The sequence below is a fragment of the Mobula birostris genome, chromosome 13 (assembly GCF_030028105.1).
Source record: "Mobula birostris isolate sMobBir1 chromosome 13, sMobBir1.hap1, whole genome shotgun sequence".
NCBI classification, from domain to species: domain Eukaryota; kingdom Metazoa; phylum Chordata; class Chondrichthyes; order Myliobatiformes; family Myliobatidae; genus Mobula; species Mobula birostris.
Genome location: NC_092382.1, coordinates 28,913,307 through 28,932,372, shown reverse-complemented (window position 1 = coordinate 28,932,372; position 19,066 = coordinate 28,913,307). Strand labels below are relative to the sequence as shown.

Sequence of the window (19,066 nt, the reverse complement as noted above, 5' to 3'; positions counted from 1 at the left end):
TGGCATTCCCATCATTTTACACAGGGAGGAACCCATTCATCTGATCAGACAGAGGGAATGGATTCAGCCAGTCCTCTGAACTGAAGGTACATTAGCAAGTTCACACTGGACAAGGCCATTCACCTGTTGCGTGTGTGAGAAGGGATTCAGTCGGTCTTTCCACCTGTGGACACTCCATTCAGTTCACACTGGGCGGAGGCTGGTTATCTGCTGAATTTGTGGGGAAGAATTCACTCGATCATCTGACCTAATGGCTCACCAGTCAGTTCATACTGGGGAGTGGCCATTCATCTGCTCAGACTGTGGGAAGGGATTCACTTGGTCATCCCAACTGAAGGTACATCAGCGAATTCACACTGGAGAGAGGCCGTTCACCTGCTCAGACTGTGGGAAGGGATTCACTTGCTCATCCCCACTGAAGGTACATCAGCGAGTTCACACCGGGGAGAAGCCATTCACCTGCTCGGACTGCGGGAAGGGATTCACTTGCTCATCTAAACTGAAGTTACATCAACGAGTTCACACTGGAGAGAGGCCGTTCACCTGCTCAGACTGTGGGAAGGGATTCACTTGCTCATCCGAACTGAAGGTGCATCAGCCAGTTCACACTGGGGAGTGGCCATTCACCTGCTTAGACTGTGGGAAGGGATTCACTCGGTCATCTCAACTGAAGGTACATCAGAGAGTTCACACTGGGGAGAGGCCGTTCACCTGCTCAGACTGTGGTAACGGATTCACTCAGTCATCCGAACTGAAGGTACATCAGCGAGTTCACACTGGGGAGTGGCCATTCACCTGCTCAGACTGTGGGAAGGGATTCACTCGGTCATCTCAACTGAAGGTACATCAGCGAGTTCACACTGGGGAGAGGCCATTCACCTGCTCAGACTGTGGGAAGGGATTCACTCAGTCATCCGACCTACTGTTACACAAGACAGTTCACACTAGGGAGAGGCTGTTCACCTGCCCGGACTGTGGGAAAGGATTCACTCAGTTACCCACCCTAATGGCACACCAGCGAGTTCACACTGGGGAGCGGCCCTTCACCTGCTCGGATTGTGGGAAGGGATTCACTTTGTCATCTCAGTTACTGAGTCACCAGTCAGTTCACACCGGGGAGTGGCCATTCACTTGCTCAGTGTGTGGGAAGGGATGCACTTGCTCATCCCAACTGAAGGTACATCAGCGAGTTCACACCGGGGAGAAGCCATTCACCTGCTCAGACTGTGGGAAGGGATTCACTCGGTCATCTCACCTGCAATCACACCGGTCAGTTCACACTGGGGTGTGGCCATTCATCTGTTCAGTGTGTGAGAAGGGATTCACTCAGTCATCTCAGCTGCAGAGACACCAGCGAGTTCACACTGGATAGAGGCCGATGAGCTGCTCAGACTTTGGGAAGAGATTCTCTCAGCCAAATCAACCAGATTTGCATCATTGAGTTCGCACTGAGGAGAGGCCATTCACCTGCTGTGAATGTGGGAAAGGATTCATTCAGTTATCTATCCTTATGACACACTACCAGGTTCACACTGGGGAGAGGCTGTTCACCTGCTGTGAATGTGGAAGCGATTCACTCAGTCATCTTGTCAAATGTAACTATTGCTTCAGCTAGCAGCTTAATATAGGGGGTGATAGCCCCCCCAGCCCAACGAAGCTTAAGAAATCTCATTTGGGTGGATGCTGTGCGATGTCTTCCCTGTTACAAATCAGTTCCCTGAAATAACAAACAGTACACAATATGTGATTAAACGATTGAGCTTTATAATTCTGACTTTGGCTATAGGGTTAGTAAAGAAAACAAAAAAAAAAGAAAAAGAGTCCACTCTCTCCATTCGCGTCTTCTCATCTCTCCCCAGCAAAAGACCACGAAAATCTCTCTTCCAGGCTCACAAGAGAGAACATTTCTGTCATTGGATAGCCCCGCACTCCAAAACCCTGTTATCTCCAGTCATAACCTAAACATTTCTGCTACAGAGAAACCGTGATGTTACTATTGTGTCCACTCCTTTTCTGAAAGTTTATTTAAGCAATCTTGTAAATTGTCTGGCAGCCTTTTTGTTTTCTGTTTTCAATTTGTTTTGTCCGTGCTCCACCTGGTACTGTATTTCCTTGGTATTGTTTTATCTTCAATACATTTTGTCTTTGTAAAATTGAAAATTGTAAATAAAGTAATTTAAAAAAAAAAGATCCCAGTGTGAGGTGCTCCACTGGTCGAGGCACATGTGTGTGGTGGGAATGGTTATATCTATTGAGGGAGTTGTTCCTGCTTGTTTATCCTGTAATATTATATTCGGATGGTTATTATGGATTGCCCTATCTGAAATAATGTATTGATTATCATATACTTTGTGAGATTTTGACTCTAAAACTGGATCAGGCTCGAATATATTTTGCCTTAATGAAGTGATGAAGGTCATTCATAAGTTTGTATTTTAAAGCAAGATTCTGGTGAATGATATTTGCCACTTGATTGTAATCAAATTGAGTTCAACTGCTGCAGGATCCTGGAATGTGTTGGATTGTGTCTGATTTCTCTTGTTATTCCCTGCATTTATTGCCTTGCTTGTTTGTATTGTACAACGTTTGCATGTAGTTTTGATTTTTTTCTTATTTTTCTTAACCACCTTGTCCTGTATTTCTGCAAGGAACCCCTCTGTTTCTGGGAAGAGATCTCCAACTCTGAGTCAGGTGCTCGATGCTTCCTTGTCAACATCTGGTTGATCTTTTCTTCCATAGTGATGATTCATTTTTCTGAGTTAGCCTCTCATTTAAGTTTCTGGTCTGTATTTCTTATCACAATTGCATATATACACACAGACTGTTAAGTCCGGTTCAGTTTTCGTGAAAATATATACTCCGAAGTTTTATCTGACTGTTGTGTGATTTTTTTTTCCAAGTGTGTTATTTCTCTTCCTCCATCTGTCCAAGGTAGTGTTAATCTAAGTGGGTTTGAGTGTAAATAGTCTTTTCTAAAGTTGTCATTTCAGTTCTTATTTATCTTTGTAAATTTTACTGATTGAAATATTTTCATTAAAAAAAGTCAATGTTGGTATTGATGAAAGTGTTTATTGCCTTTGTTGTATTTGTTAACAATTGATCTCGGTTTGGCAGGTTTTTTTTAAGCCTTGACTAAATTTTGTCAAAGGTTTTCCCTATTTCACACTACTTTCTATTGTCTTTGCTTGTTGATATTCCAAATACGTGGGTATCAAGAGTCCCGATGAAGCGTCTTGGCCCGAAATGTTGATTCCCATCCATAGATGCTGCCTGACATGCTGAGCTCCTCCAGCACTTTGTGTGTAGTTCTCTAGATTTCTAGCATCTGCAGGTCCTCTTGTTTCCCAGATACTTATATGTTTCTTGAAAGAACAAGCTGGTAGTGGGGTTGTGTGGCTCTGTTGGTAAAATACTAAATAAGATCATTCGAAAGACGTGGCATAGGGTTGGAAGGTGTAGAATCTCTGTGGGTGGATTAAGGAACAGCAAATGTAAAAAAAAAAATCCCTGATGGGAATTGTATAGAGACCTCCAAACAGTAGTATGTTTTCCACAAATGACAATGGGAGATAGAAAATGCATGCCAAAAGGGCAATGTTACATGGGGGATTATCATGCAGGTGATTAGGAAAATGAGGATGGTATTGGTCTCAAGAGGAGGAATTCCTAGAATACCAACAAGATGCTTTTTTAGAGCAGCTCATGGTTGAGCCCTCTTGGGGATCAGCTATTCTGGATTGGGTGTTGTAATGAACCAGAATTAATTAGGTCACTTAAGTTCAAAGAACCCTTCAGGGCAAGTGATCTCAATATGATAAAATTCATCCTGACATTAGAGAAGGAGAGGCTTGTTACGTACCCCGTGACGGGTTAAATGAACCAGCAGCAATAGAGCAGACCTGGAGTCTGTTTTTAATGTTAAAAACCACTATTTATTAGTAACTACTTAATATAGTAACTTAAACCAGGCAAATCAAAAGTTAGCAATGTTATGTAAGGAAGTTCAGTTCAATCCTCAGGTTAATTGATGAGAGATGTTTGTGTAATGTCTGTGCCCCAATTTACCCCCGTTCGTCTAGGGTGAACAGCTGTCGCCCTGCCAGCAGTGCAATACTTCGGTGTAAATACGGTGTACCGCTCCCAACACAAATATCAGACAATACACCAAAGGCGAGTAAGTAATTACAGTTTTTGTTATTTCTTAGTGATGGGTTAGTAGAAACACATAACCTAAAGGCACCAAAGCAGTAAGTTTATCAGTTTGTGCACATAATGTTTTAATACGTTGGAGCTCACACCTCCGGTTCCATCCACAACGACCCTTTGAGCCCTCAGCCACCGTCCGAACCGCCGACTTCCAGTATCCGTCACCCTGGAACCGCTGTCCGCTCCTCACACGTCCGGCCTCCTCGCTCGCCTCCCGAAAAAGATGGCGAACTCCCACTCAGCTCAGACATACAAGATAGCATAACAATTCTCCAGTGATTAGTTCCACCCGTATCGGCAGGAGGAGGAGAAGATGGCGGCGTGACGCAGCGTGCAGCAGCCACTCCGGTGGTGATACCTGTAATCTGTCAAGTCGGGTGCCGTGCACAATCCTGATTTGATGGAGACAGACGTGAGAGCACGGAGGAACATCTGGAGAAACTTCTGAAATGCCTTCTTCACTACCGCTGCTACCGTGTGATCTGGAATCTCTGGAAGAGAAGGCCCGGAATCCTCGGCTTTGCTTGTTGCTCGGTGGCCGGGGTGGGGTCGAAGCGCTCGGCAGAGGATGGTGGTCAGGAGGCTGTATCGGAGGGGCTGGTCGGAGGCTCAAAGTTTTCGGACAGGCTCAGAGTTGGCTGTGGTCGGATGCTTCCAATGCATCGGCTGTTGTCAGCACATGGAGGTTTACGGCAGGGAGAATTTCTCCCTTTTGCCGCCTGCTATCGGGAGTCGATTGGAACTTTGAGACTTTTTTTTACCGTGCCCATGGTCTGCTCTTCATCAAATTATGGTATTGCTTTGCACTACTGTAACTATATGTTATAACTATGTGGTCTTGTCAGTGTTAGTCTTTGGTTTGTCCTTTTTTTTGTGATATCACTCTGGAGGAACATTGTATCATTTCTTAATGCATGTATTTCTAAATGACAATAAACGAGGACTGAGTGTCCTCATAATCTAAATAATCTAACTCAAACATTTCGGCTACAGAAACCCATGACAGCATTAAGTGACATTACAGAGAAGCCATTCTGTTAGCCTGAACAGCTAACACCACAGTTAATGGTAATGAGAGCCTACATTCTCCCCCCACAGAATTCAGTCATGTCCTCATGACACTCAGATAATTTGCCAACCCTTCCTGCAAAACACAGAGCCCAACCCAAGTGCAGAAAGCAGTGACATAACTCCCCGAAACAGTGGAGATCACACCCTGTTCCCTGGGCGCTATCAAGGCCAACCTATGTGGGGGGTCCTTACTTCTCTGTGACCTGTGTACTCCCTCCTCGAACTCCTCCACCTCGGACATTACAGGAGACTCATGGAAACTATGAGGCGAACCCTCCTGCGAGCGGTCACCCAAACCCCTCTGCACCTCGGAACCCTCTATCTCTCACTCGGGCCCCACATCATCCTCTCCAACGCCCTGTGGTACCCCTGACAGCCCATCAGTAGCCACCCTTACCCCGTCTAACCCAGTGGGGGAAGGGCCAGGAGCCTCCCCCTCAATCATGGGGGCCTCAGCGAACAGCCACATGCACCAGTTGTCCGAGTCATCATCCTCCTCTGAGCGGGCCCGTCTCTCCCGGTGTGGGCTCTTCCTCCATCCCACGTGGACGCAGAGTCCCAGTACTGGTTGTAGCCGGCACCTGGGGCTCCCGTTCCATCTGTACATCTCACCCCAGGGGCGACAGATGATTCCGATGGAGAATCTTGACCGGCCCCTTCCCATCCTCGGGCTGCACTTGGAAAACGGTAAGTTGGGCAACTGACTCTCCACCAGATAGGGTGTGCCCGACCAGCGATCAGCCAACCTGTGCTTCCCAGGAAATCCCGAATTCCTTACGAGGACTCGGTCTGCCGGCAGGAGTTGGGAGAACTTCACTTTCTGGTCACACCTCTTCTTATTTCTCCGATTCTTCTTGGCAGCCGCCTCCCCAGCCAACTCATAAGCCTTTGCAGCTCCTTCTTCATATCAGACACATACTTCAAGTGAGGCTTCGGTGAAACTTCACCTGCGGCAGTCCTGAAACAGAGGTCAATGGTACTGACAGCCCTACCTTTGTATCCCAAAGGTGAATGTCAAGAGAAGGCAATTACATTGTTTTCCTCGATGATAAACTGGATAAAAACAGCTGCAGGTTTTATCTCTGTCGTTCCCAGATCCACACACGAAGTATCTCCTACAGTGATCTTCACGGAATATCCTTTTGACACGAGTGGTTACCACAACACCACACCCGAATTCAGCTACAGGTCATCCCAAAGTGGTGACCACAGGTTACTCAACCAGAATCCACTTATGCATCATCACCAAAAGATAGCTTATCACAGGGGTAGCGTGTTCGGGGGGAACTACCACCCAGGCAAGGGTAACACACACAGGTAGATTCCACAGGGTTGCCCCAGTCACACAACGTGAAAGCCACTTGTCCAGTTCCACGACGTACGAAGTAACTCCAGCAGTGATTTACCACAGGGATACCGTCTTCCAGTGGACTACCACGCCCAGGCAAGGGTAAAACAGAAGTGGTATTCACAAATGTTATTCCCCAACCAGAAAGACCCACTCCAGTGGATCAAACTATGTGACAATCACACATTCCTATTCGCTGGAATCAATAACCAAACCCACCCTTGTGGGCTGTTGGGAGAGTCCAAACAGTGACCCCTTGTCACTCGGTTCTTTGTTTCAAACCTTCCTCCCCACTTCTCTGCAATGGCTTCCACCCACTGCCACTGTGTGTCTGCTTGTGAGAGTCACTTATCAATACCCTGGATCGATGCTCAACCCAAATTTCAAACAAATCATTTGTTCCATTCCCCAAGACCTTTGGTTCCGTATGTTCCTATGACAACATCCGCAGATGGTCTCTCCTGGTCAAAATAACACTCCACTTTGTTTTGAGAGATCTCCAAGCCCTGTCTCTCCAAACCACAAACTTGAAAAAACAACCCCGTTGTTTATTTTCCAATTCCAAAACTCAATTTAACAGAATAACACCCACTTTCTCATCAAACCACTGTTCCCTCAGCAAGACCAAGGGTCCTGAAAGCAATCCAGACTTCACAAAAGGACTGAATTCCCTTCCAACCAAATCAGACATTTCAGGTTTTAACTGAGCTTCAACACAACGCTCAGCATCCTGCGGATTTACAGATGCTTCAACAACCTGAACCCAGGCAACTGGAACTGCCTCCTCTTCCAGGCTTTCATCACTAGTCCCAGCTTCCACTTCTAGTTTACCCTGGTCATCCCAGCTACTCTCTTGGAAGCTCTCATCCGAGGTAAACTTCACCTTGTGGGTCAAAACAAGCTCATCTGCTAATCTAGCAGACTCCTGCAAAGTGACAGCATCCTTTTCATCTAAATACAGCTTTATGTCATCAGGGACGCACCTTTTGAATTCTTCGATCAAAACCAACTCTTTCAAGTTGTTAATATCCTCATTTACCCCAACAGAGGTGCACCAACGATTGAAGTACACAGACTTCTCATTGGCAAATTCCACATATGTTTGGTTGCCAGATTTCCTCAAATCTCTAAACTTTTGTCTGTAAGCGTCCGGAACCAACTCATAAGGCTTGAGCACAGCCTCTTTCACTGAGTCATAATTAGCTGCCTCTTCAAGTGTTAGGGCAGAATACGCTTGCTGGGCTTTCCCCTGAATTACACTTTGTAACATAACAACCCAGCTGTCTTTCGGCCACCTTCGATTCTGAGCCACTTTTTCAAAATGCAAGAAGGACTCATCAACTTCTGCTTCATCAAATGGAGGTACCAACTTAACTTCTCAACGGGCACTAAACCTCTCACCAAGGTCTGGCACTGGACCTCCTTGCGGCCATCTCTCCACCTCGAACCACCTCTGTCTTTCTGCCTCTTTCCTCTGTTTGTCCGCTTCCTCAGCCTCAAACTGTTTTAGTCGTAACTCATGCTGTCTTTGCTTATCCTCAGCCTCTCTCTTTAATTTTTCTAACTGGAGCTGAAGCTCAGTCTCAGTAGGTTTACTTTCAGCAAACATTTCCAACACATCTCCGTCAAACCTTCCTTAGATAGATAATACTCCGCTGTCACATTTCCGTCAAACACTTCCTCAGATACATAATACACCAGTGTCACATCTCCGTCAAACACTTCCTTAGATACACAATACTCCCCTGTCACATATCCATCAAACACTTCCTTAGATACATAATACTCCACTATTAATGTCTGTATCTGAGCCTTCCTCATTTTAGTGCTCACCTGAAGTTTTAATTTCTGATCAATTTCCAACAGCACAACCCTCTTTGCGCCATCCAATGCTTCAGGAGTTGTCTTTGTCAGAAACCCATCAACCTCCATTGCTGCTGATCTTCCACTCAGACAAATCAAAGGGGATTTCCCCAATCAGATCGATCATTAATCAATTAATTCAGCCCCCAAACAATTTGTTCATATCCCGGACGCAGGCCCCAATTATGTTACGTAAATGCAGCGGTTTAAATGAACCAGCAGCAATAGAGCACACCTGGAGTCTGGTTTTGATATTAAAAACTACTATATATTAGTAACTACTTAATATAGTAACTTAAACCAGGTAAATCAAAAGTTAGCAGTGTTATGCATATACTTGTGTGTAAATATAATTCCCAAACTCGTTAAAGCTCGGGTGACAAGAGTTAAAGTCTTACAATGGTAATGTAAGGAAGTTCAGTTCAATTGGTGTGAGAGAGAGAGAGAATGGGGTATTTGTAATCCAAGGTGAAAACCACACTAGGAGAAGAACGAGTAAACAGGTCCCATTGATCTTCCGTCGTCAGGCTCCAAATCCACTCTTGAGTTAGCCAAACGCAGCTTATCGCTAAGGGGACCGTCTTCGAGGGTGAGCTACCACCCAGGCAAGGGTAGACACACCGGTAGCCTCCACAGGGTCAGCCCTTCCACACACCGTGATACCCACTGATCAATTACCCTGATCGATCCTCAACCCACGCTTGTGGGCACTCGAAAGTTCCACCCAGTGACTCCTCTGTCACTGGCCTCCTTTCACTGACCGGTCGCCGTAACCGGTGTCCCACTGTGTGTCTCTGGGAGAGTCATCTGACCTTGATTAAATAAACACGCTACGAAGCAACTGTGAACATCGAACTGTCCATCACATAACTCCGCCTCTCTCTCACCATGGCAACCAAGAAGCAACTGTGAACATCGACCTGTCCATCACATAACTCCGCCTCTCTCTCACCATGGCAACCAGGAAGCAACTGTGAACATCAAACTGTCCATCACATAACTCCGCCTCTCTCTCACCATGGCAACCAAGAAGCAACTGTGAACATCAAACTGTCCATCACATAACTCCGCCTCTCTCTCACCATGGCAACCAGGAAGCAGGCAGCAGTACTGTAGACAGTTTCTCTCTCTCTCTCATTTAAAGGCACAGTCCATGTCCACCACGAGTACTTCCCCACATTCACAGTAGGTGATCGGCCTCTCCCCAGTGTGGACACGCAGACGTTCCTTCAGTTGAGATGATTGAATGAATCCCTTCCCACGGACAGAGCAGGTGAACGAACATTTCCTTGTGTGTCAGTAGGTGAAATGACCAATTGAATCCCTTCCCACAGACTGAGCAAGTTAATGGTCACTCCCTGGTGTGAACTGACCGGTGTCTCAGTAGATGAGGTGAGCAAGTGAAGCCCTTCCCACAGACTGAGCAGGTGAACGGCCTCTCCCCAGTGTGAACTCGCTGATGTACCTTCAGTTCAAATGACTCTACGAATCCCTTCCCACACACTGAGCAGGTGAACGGCCTCTCCCCAGTGTGAACTGACTGGTGTCTCAGTACAGCAGATGACTTTGTGAAATCCTCTCCACAGACTGAGCAGGTGTACGGCCTCATCCCAGTGTGAACTCGCTGATGTACCTTCAGTTCAGATGACTGAGTGAATCCCTTCCCACAGTCTGAGCAGGTGAACGGCCTCTCCCCAGTGTGAACTCGCTGATGTACCTTCAGATTAAATGAGCAAGTGAATCCCTTCCCACAGACTGAGCAGGTGAATGGCCTCTTTCCAGTGTGAACTCTCTGATGTACCTTCAGGTTACACGACTGAGTGAATCCCTTCCCACAGTCTGAGCAGGTGAATGGCCACTCCCCGGTGTGAACTGACTGGTGTCTCAGTAACTGAGATGACACAGTGAATCCCTTCCCACAGTCTGAGCAGGTGAACGGCCGCTCCCCGGTGTGAACTCGCTGGTGAGCCATTAGGTCAGATAACCGAGTGAATCCTTCCCCACAAATTCAGCAGATGACCAGCCTCTGTTCGAAGTGAACTGACCGGTGTGTCCACAGGTGGGAAGACCGACTGAATCCCTTCTCACACACAGAACAGGTGAATGGCCTTGTCCCAGTGTGAACTTGCTGATGTACCTTCAGTTGAGATGACCGACTGAATCCATTCCCACTGTCTGAGCAGATGAATGGGTTCTCCCCTTTGTTGACGTACAGCTGGGATTTTCTTTTATCTACTGTCAGTTTAAAGTGCCACAGTTTTAAAGCCATGAAAACATTTTCTGCCCAGATGAATGGTTGGTCTGCACAGCTGTTAAAAGGAATTAAATGAACATTAGTATTATTTAATGTTCTTGTCACAGAGTCATAGAAAAGTACAACACACAAACAGGCCCTTTGGCCCATCTAGTTTGTGTTGAACTATTTAAACTATCTACCCCTGTACCCCTACCATCCAGGTACCTATACAAACCTCTTACACGTTGAAATTGAGCTCGCATGCACCAGTTGGACTGTCTGCTCATTCCACACCTGGATGACCGTCTGTGTGAAAAATTTTCCTCTCATGTTCCCCTTCATGTTTCACCTTTCACCCTTAACCCATGGCCTCTGGTTGTGGTCCCACCCCATCTCAGTGGAAAAAGCCAGCTTGCATTTACCCCATCTATAACCCTCATAATTTTGGCACACCTCCATCAAATCTCCCCTTGAGCTTCTACATTCCAAGGAATAAAGCCCTGACCTGTTCAATCTTTCCTTATAACCCAAGTCCTCCAGACCTGGCAACATCCTTGTGAATTTTCTCTGAACTCTTTCAACCTCTTTTACATCTTTCCTGTAGGTAGGTGATAAAACTGCACACAACACTCCAAATTAGGCCTCACCAATGTCTTGTGCAGTGTGAACATAACATCCATCTCCTGCACTCAGTACTTTGGTTCATGAAGGCCAATATGCCAAAATCTTTCTTTCCGTCCCTATTTAACTGTGTCACCACTTTCAGTGACTTATGGACATGTATTCCCAGATCCCTTCCTTCTGCAGCGCTCCTCAGTGCCCGACCGTTCACTGTGTAAGACCCAGGTCCTATCAAAATGCAACACCTCGCACTTGTCTCCATTAAATTCCATTTTGCATTTCTCCAGCTGGTCCAGATCACACTGCAAGCCATTATATCCTTCCTCACTGTCCACTACACCCCCATTCTTAGTGTCACCCAGAAATCTGCTGATCCAGTTAACCACACTATCATCCAGATTACTGATCTAGATGACAAACAACAACAGATCCAGCACCGATTCCTGTGGCAAACCACTAGTCACAGGCCTCCAGTCAGAGAGGCAACCATCGGCTTCTCCCAAAACCAGTGTCTCATGCAATTTACTATCTTATCTTGAATGCTGAGTGACTGAACCTTCTTGACCAACCTCCCATATCAGACTTTCTCAAGTGCCTTGCTAAAGTCCATGTAGACAACATCCACTGCCTTGCCTTCAACCACTTTCCTGACAACTTCCTCGAGAGACTCTATTAGATTGGATAGACATGACCTAGCATGCACGAAGCCATGCTGCCTATCCTTAATCTATCTATCCAAATACTTACATATCTGGTTCCTGCACATACGTTCCAATGACTTTCCCACTACTGATGTCAACCTCACTGACGTATAATTTCCTAGTTTATTTTTAGAGCCTTTCTTGAACAGTGGAACAACATTGGCTGTCCTCCAATCCTCCAGTACCTCACCAATCACCAAGGATTATTTAACTATCTGTGCTTGGGCCCCGACAATTTCTGCACTTGTCTTCCGCAGGGTCCTTGGGAACAATTTGTCAGGCCCTGGGGATTTATTCACGCTAATTTGCCTTCAGACAGCAAACACCTCCACCTCTGCAATCTGTACAGGGTCCATGAAGTTGATGCCATTTTGCCTCACTTCTATCAACTCTGTGTCCATCTCCTGAGTAAACATGGATGCACAAATAATATTTAAAATCTCCCCCATATATTTTGTCTCCTCATACAGATTACCATTCTGATCGTCCAGAGTGGGCATGTTTCTGTACTGAACTGGCCAAACGTGATTGGGAGGGGAAACTGGTAAGAATGATGATGGAGCAGCAATGGCTGGAGTTTCTGGGAGCAATTCGGGAGCTGAGTGATCGATACATCCCAAAGAAGTGGAAGCATTGGAAAGGCAGGGGGACACAACCGTGGATGAAATGAGAAGCCAAAGCCAACATAAAAAGCAAAGAGAGGGCAAACAAAAGAGCAAAATCTATTGGGAAGCTTTTAGAAAACTACAGAAGATGACTAAAAAAGATGTCAGATGAGTTCAGGGTGTGGAATTATGATATTGTAGTCACTAATGAGTCTTTGTAGCACCCAACAGTCTGAGGCATTCGGAGGAACAAAATATCTAGGGCCTCAATATCTCTTGAAAACCAAGGTTCCCTGCACCAGTTACCTTTCAACTTTTATTTTGGCAGGCACATACAAACTCTACACCCTCAAAACTTCACTTCTGAAGAACTCCCACTTACCAAGTACTCCTTTGCCAGAAAACAGCCTGTCCACACTTGTCAGATCCATTCTGATACCATCAGAATTGACCTTTCTCCAATTTAGAATCTCGACCCATGGTTCAGTCCTTTCTTTTTCCATGTTAACTTGGAATCTCATGGCAATATGATCACTAGATGCAAAGTGTTCCCATACACTAATATTCTGTCACTAGCCCTGGATTATTTTCTAATAGCTTATTGCACATTTCTATGCTGGGAATTCTATGTGCTGATTAATGGCACATCTGACAAACTCTACCCCATCTAGTCCTTTTACATCTGGGAGTCACGTCAATCTATGGAAATTTAAAATCATTTAGTATATCAAGCATTGGCATAGTCTGCGATCTCTCTTGCTAATTTGTTCCTCCAAATTCCTCAGATTGTTGGGTGCAAACAAGTCCCAGTCATGTCAACAAGATCACAATTCCCTGCCCTGAGGTCTGAACAGCATTTGCCTGGTGTCAAGAAAACAACCTCTCCCTCATTGCCACAAAAACAAAGGAGCTGATTGTGGATGACAGAAGGAATGGAGACAGGCTAACCCCTATTGACATCAATGGATCTGGGGTTGAGAGGGTGAACAGCTTTAAGTTCCTCGACATACACATCACCGAGGATCTCATGTGGTCTGTACATACCAGCTGTGTTGTGAAAAAGGCACAACAGTGCCTCCCTCACGTCAGACGGTTGAAGAAGTCTGAAATGGGGCCCCAAATCCTAAGAACTTTCTACAGAGTCACAATTGAGAGCATCCTGACTGGCTGCATCACTGCCTGGTATGGGAACTGTACTTCCCTTAATCGCAGGAACCTGCAGAGAGTGGTGCGGACAGCCCAGCACATCTGTAGATGTGAACTGCCCATGATTCAGGACATTTACAGGGACAGGTGTGTAAAAGGGGCCCAGAGGACCACTGGGGACCCTACTCACCCGAACCACAAACTGTTCCAAGCTGCTACCATCCGGGAAACAGTACTGCAGCATAAAAGCCAGAACCAACAGGATTCTTCCATCAGGCCATCACACTGCTTAATTCATGCTGATACAACTGTATTTCTATGTTATATTGACTGTCCTGTTCTATTATAAATTACTATAAATTGCACATTGCACATTTAGATGGAGATGCAACACAGAGTTTTACTCCTCATGCATGTGAAGGATGTAAGTAAGAAAGTCAATTCAATTCACCCTCTCTATTACCTGGCATTCTGGCTCCCATTCCCTCTACAATTTTAGTTTAACACCACCCCCCCCACCCACCATACCAGCACAAGCAAGCCTTAACACTAGGATATCAGTCCCCTTCTAGTTCTGTTGCCGTAACTAGCAAATCCCCTATCACCCCTTTGACTTTCCTCTGCCACGTAATCTCCTCCCCCCAACAGTTTCTAAAGTGGTAGAATACATAGAACATAAAAAAACATAGAAAACCTACAGCACAAAATAGGCTCTTCAGCCCACAAAGCTGTGCCAAACATGTCCCTACCTTAGAGCTACCGAAGCTTACCCAGAGCCCTTTACTTTTCTAAGCTCCATGTACCCATCCAGGAGTCTCTTAAAATACGTTATTGTTTCTGCCTCCTCCACTGCCGCCGGCAGCCCATTCCACGCACTCACCACTCTCTGCATGAATAACTTATCCCCGACATCTCCTCTGTATTTACTTCCAAGCACCTTAAACCTATGCCCTCTCGTGCTAGCCATTTCAGCCCTGGGAAAAAGCCTCAGACTATCCACAGAATCAATGCCTTTCATTATCTCGTACACCTCTATCAGGTCACCTCTCATCCTCCGTCACTACAAGGAAAAAAGGCCGAGTTCACTCAACATATTCTCATAAGTCACGCTCGCCTGTCGAGGCAAAGTCCTTATAAATCTCCTCTGCACCCTATCTATGGCCTACCTGTTGTTGTGGGGGATGGCCACAACAGTATTCTGCGATGGCTATTTAACCTCATTCCCCTTCCTGACTCTCACCCAGTTTCCTGCGTCCTGCACTTTGGGTGTAACTCACCTCTCTTTATCCCACCCCCTCCGACTCCCGGATGATACGGAATTCATCCATTTCCAGCCCCAACTCCTTAAAGTGGAGACACAACATGTGCACACTGAATTTTATATATAGAGGTACTCATTTTAACAGCTAGCAAATCACTGTCAGTAATAATTTTGATCTGCAATCTCACACAACGTATGTAACAGGTCTGTAGCAGGTAATGAAGGATTTTCTCACTGGAGCAATTGCACACTGTCCATATCTGATTTGCTTGCTAAATAATGCTATAAAAAGTCAGATTTTCAAATATCACTCCACTTCTTCCCACTTGCAAATTCTCCAGCAACTTTTGCATCACCACAATACACACAGGTAACACCAGTTTCTGTATTGTATATAAATATTTCCCCTGAACCCTCCCCCAGGTGACTGACGGTGGTGAACTCAGTGATGGCAATGCCAATGAATATGAAGGGAAGGGCAGTAGTCTGTCTCATTGGAGTCTGGCACATTTGTGATGTGAAAGATACTTGTTGCCCAGGGCAAAGGTGTTTGATATCATTATGTACCCAGAGAGAGTGGGACAAAACATGTTCTCACGGGTAGAAAAGTCCAGAACAAGAGGGGGTGGAACAAGCAACAGACACAAAATGCTGGGGGAACTCAGCAGGCCAGGCAGCATCTATGGAAAAGAGTACTAATGCTGAGTTCCTCCAGCAATTTGTGTGTGTTGCTCGGATTTCCAGCATCTGCAGATTTTCTCTGGTTTGTGACTGGAGGCAGAACAAAGGTGATTTTCACAACAGCTGATGTAAAAGATTTTGTTCCCTTTCTCCGAGTTCCCGATCCTTGCATTTAGACAGCTGGAGCTCAGCTCTGTCTGAGAGACCCATCGGTTCCCATTCCCTCATCAGCCGGAAGCTCCCCGGGGCCCGTGTACGGATGGTGGGGCTGAGAGAGAGGGAAGAGAGCAGGACTGTCCCGGGATTGCGGGTCACGGAGTCCGGAGTCACAGCAACTACCCGAAGTCGGTGTTGAAAACGCCGCCCGGTGAGACCCCCAACCCGGAGACCCCTTCTCACCTCAACCGATCATCCGGGGCCTTTTGTGCCCCGCGCGCTGGTGAGCTCGAGCTTGGTCGGTTTAACGGCCGGGCTACTAATCACGTGAGCAGCCCCTCCCCCACCGCTGTCAAAAGAGGAGTCACGCGATGCGCTGTTCCCATTGGTCCGAAGTGATGTCAATCATTGCTTTCAGCCAATAGCGGAGGCGGACCAGCCGAGAGGGCGTTACCCCCGCTGACACCGTCTCCCGAACTTTCCGTCACGGCGGGACAACCGTCAAAGTAAATGTCCGCTTTCTGATTTATTTCCATTTCCCTCCGAGGGAAGTTGGGGCGTTTGTGAAGCGTCTCCTGCGGCCGGAGTCTGATGTGTCGCTGAGAGGTAGGAGGAGACCGCTCGGCCCGTCGGTTTGATGCCGGTTCCCCGGGGAGGGAGAGGATGAAGACGGGGAGAGAGGGGGCGGACAGGATGTTTGTCCCGGTGGGGACAGGAGGGGCTCATCTGTGGAAATGTCTGAGCCCACGGTGGTGGCGATTCACCACATTGGGGGGCAAACACCGGCAGACTGTTGCCCTGCAAGCGGGGCCGATGGTCCGGGCAAAGTGACAATTATTTGTGTTTTGTTGAGACTGTACCGGGAATATGGTGCAAAATCCCGCTCCCCACACTAACACGGGTCACACAGACCAAAGAACAAACTGCCGGAGGAACTCAGTGGGTCGGGCAGCATCTGTGGAGGGAAATGGACCGTCAACATTTCGGGCCGAGACCCTCCCTCTGGACTGAGAGTGGACGGGAAATAGTCCGAGAAAAGAGGTGAGGGGTGGGGATGGGGCAAGAGCTGGGGAGTGAGAGGTGGATCCAGGTGAGGGGGAGGTGGGAAGGTGGAAATAGTGACGGGGTGGGAGGTGAGTGGTTGGGGCAACACGGGGCTGCAGAAGATGGAAATTAATTCCATAGAGGATTAACATAGAGGTTAGAGTGTATTTGTTATAGAGAGTGCAATGAAGATTCACCAGACTGATCCCTGGAGTGGTGGGGTCATCATATGAAGAAAGATCAAATGTGATAACCCTTTCATTTAGAGAATCGAGGACTGAGAGGTGAACACATTGAAATGCACAACATCATTACAGGCTGAACCAGGGATCCCAGTTTCTGAAAAAGGGGGTGGACTGTCCGGGACTGAGATGAGGGGAAATGTCTTCACTCCGAGGATGGTGAATGTCTGTAAATCCCCACCACAGAGGCCGGTGAAGACTCAGTGATCGTCCTCACATAAAACAGAGGCCAGCAGATGTGTGGAGACCGAAAGTATCAAGGAAATGAGGATCGGGCAGAAACATGTGGCTGAGATGGGAGAGCAGCCATCATCTTAGAGGAGCTGAATGGCCACCTCCTGCTGTTTCTCACTTGATGTTTCAGTGTTCCTGTCCAGTGAAGTTGGAGGAATGTGAATAGAAATGAGTGTTTATAAACATGGACAGATTTAAATGAAACCTGCACATTTCCGGTTTGGGTCTGAATTGTGTGTTGGACCGGGATGGGAATCGAGCCCGTGACTCTGTGACCTGGGGGTGGAGGGAAAGGGACAGGGACGATTTGGAGGGAAGAAGTAAAAATGTATCTGGTGTAAATATGGAATGATGTGGGAAATGCAGCGGATGGTTCGGGCAGCGTGTGAGGGGCGAAGAGCAGAGTCACCGGTTCAGCTGGGAGACCCTCCACCAGCACATGGTCCCGTTTCCTGTTCACGTTTTCCCGCAGATCTGCAGCATCTGCCGGTCACTGCTGGAGTGTACGTGTAACTTCATCTTTCGCCCGTTCAGACAAGGCAGTGAGATCCGGATCTGTCACATCCTCTCGTTGTGGGTGGACAATGTTTTATTCTGCAATATTTTCAGCATGTTTCCATATAACCACATAACAATTACAGCATGGAAACAGGCCATCTCGGCCCTTCTAGTCCGTGCCGAATGCTTACTCTCACCAAGTCCCAGACCTCAGACCATAACTACTGGGCCGAGGCCTGGGACTAGGCCTCATTCCACTGTTTTTATCTGCTGAAGGGCAGCCAATGTTTCTGGGTGTCTGACCCATTCATATGAGAACTTAGCCTTTTGTATTTATCTGAGCTTTTCATAAATGTGTACAGTTTAGTTCAGCTTCACTCCAGAATTTCCAAAGCACCAACCCAGTCAGTCAAATAGTTCCACATAATTAAAGTAGTTTACAGTATTAGATTTTAATTTTATTTTGTATTACTTATATAATTTAACTATTTAATATGTATATTCTTATTTTAAATCAAAGGTAAAAATCTATTGTTATGAATTAAATTCTGTTGCTGCTGTAGAGACAACAAATTACATAAGATCAGCCAGTGCTATTAAACCTGAGTCTGATAATTGGTCTGGGAGACCCACTACCGGTCACCTGATCCCAGTTACCGCAGATCGTAATGCGAGATTGAAGCCTTTTCTATTTATTGGTGTTCATCAGTTCAGTTAACTTTCCCTCTGTGGTTCCAAAGCAGAAGCTCAGTCTGTCTAATATTTCCACACAATTAAAATGGGGACTTATCATGTACTGAGCTACAGCTGCAGAGAAAGTGCAGTGCAGATAGACATATGGGGCAGGGTCACGTCGAGTTACATTGTGAGGTCGAGTCCATTTTATTGGACTGGAGACCATTAATTTGGCCTAGAACTGCAGACAGGAAGCTGTCCATGAGCCTGGTGGTACGCGCTTTAAGGCTTTTGCATCTCTTCCCCGATGGAGGTTTGGGTTTGCAGCAATAATGTCCAAAGTTGTGGGCATCTTTGAGTACAAGGCCTGCTTTCCCGAGGCAGGGGAAGTGTAGGAAGAGTCCATAGAGGGGAGGCTTGTTTCTATGATGTTTCCAGATGAGACCAAAGTTCTCTGCAGTTCCTTGCAGTCATGGGC

The 19,066-nt window shown here is 46.6% G+C and overlaps 1 protein-coding gene across 1 annotated transcript in view; it reads right to left on the bottom strand.

The window, feature by feature from the left end:
- The window catches only part of LOC140207869 (uncharacterized), a 118,932-nt gene that overhangs the window by 48,235 nt on the left and 51,631 nt on the right, over positions 1-19,066 (bottom strand). The window contains 2 exon segments of the mRNA XM_072276416.1: positions 9,858-10,475; positions 13,988-14,012. Coding sequence (XP_072132517.1) covers positions 9,858-10,475; positions 13,988-14,012 — 643 coding nt within the window.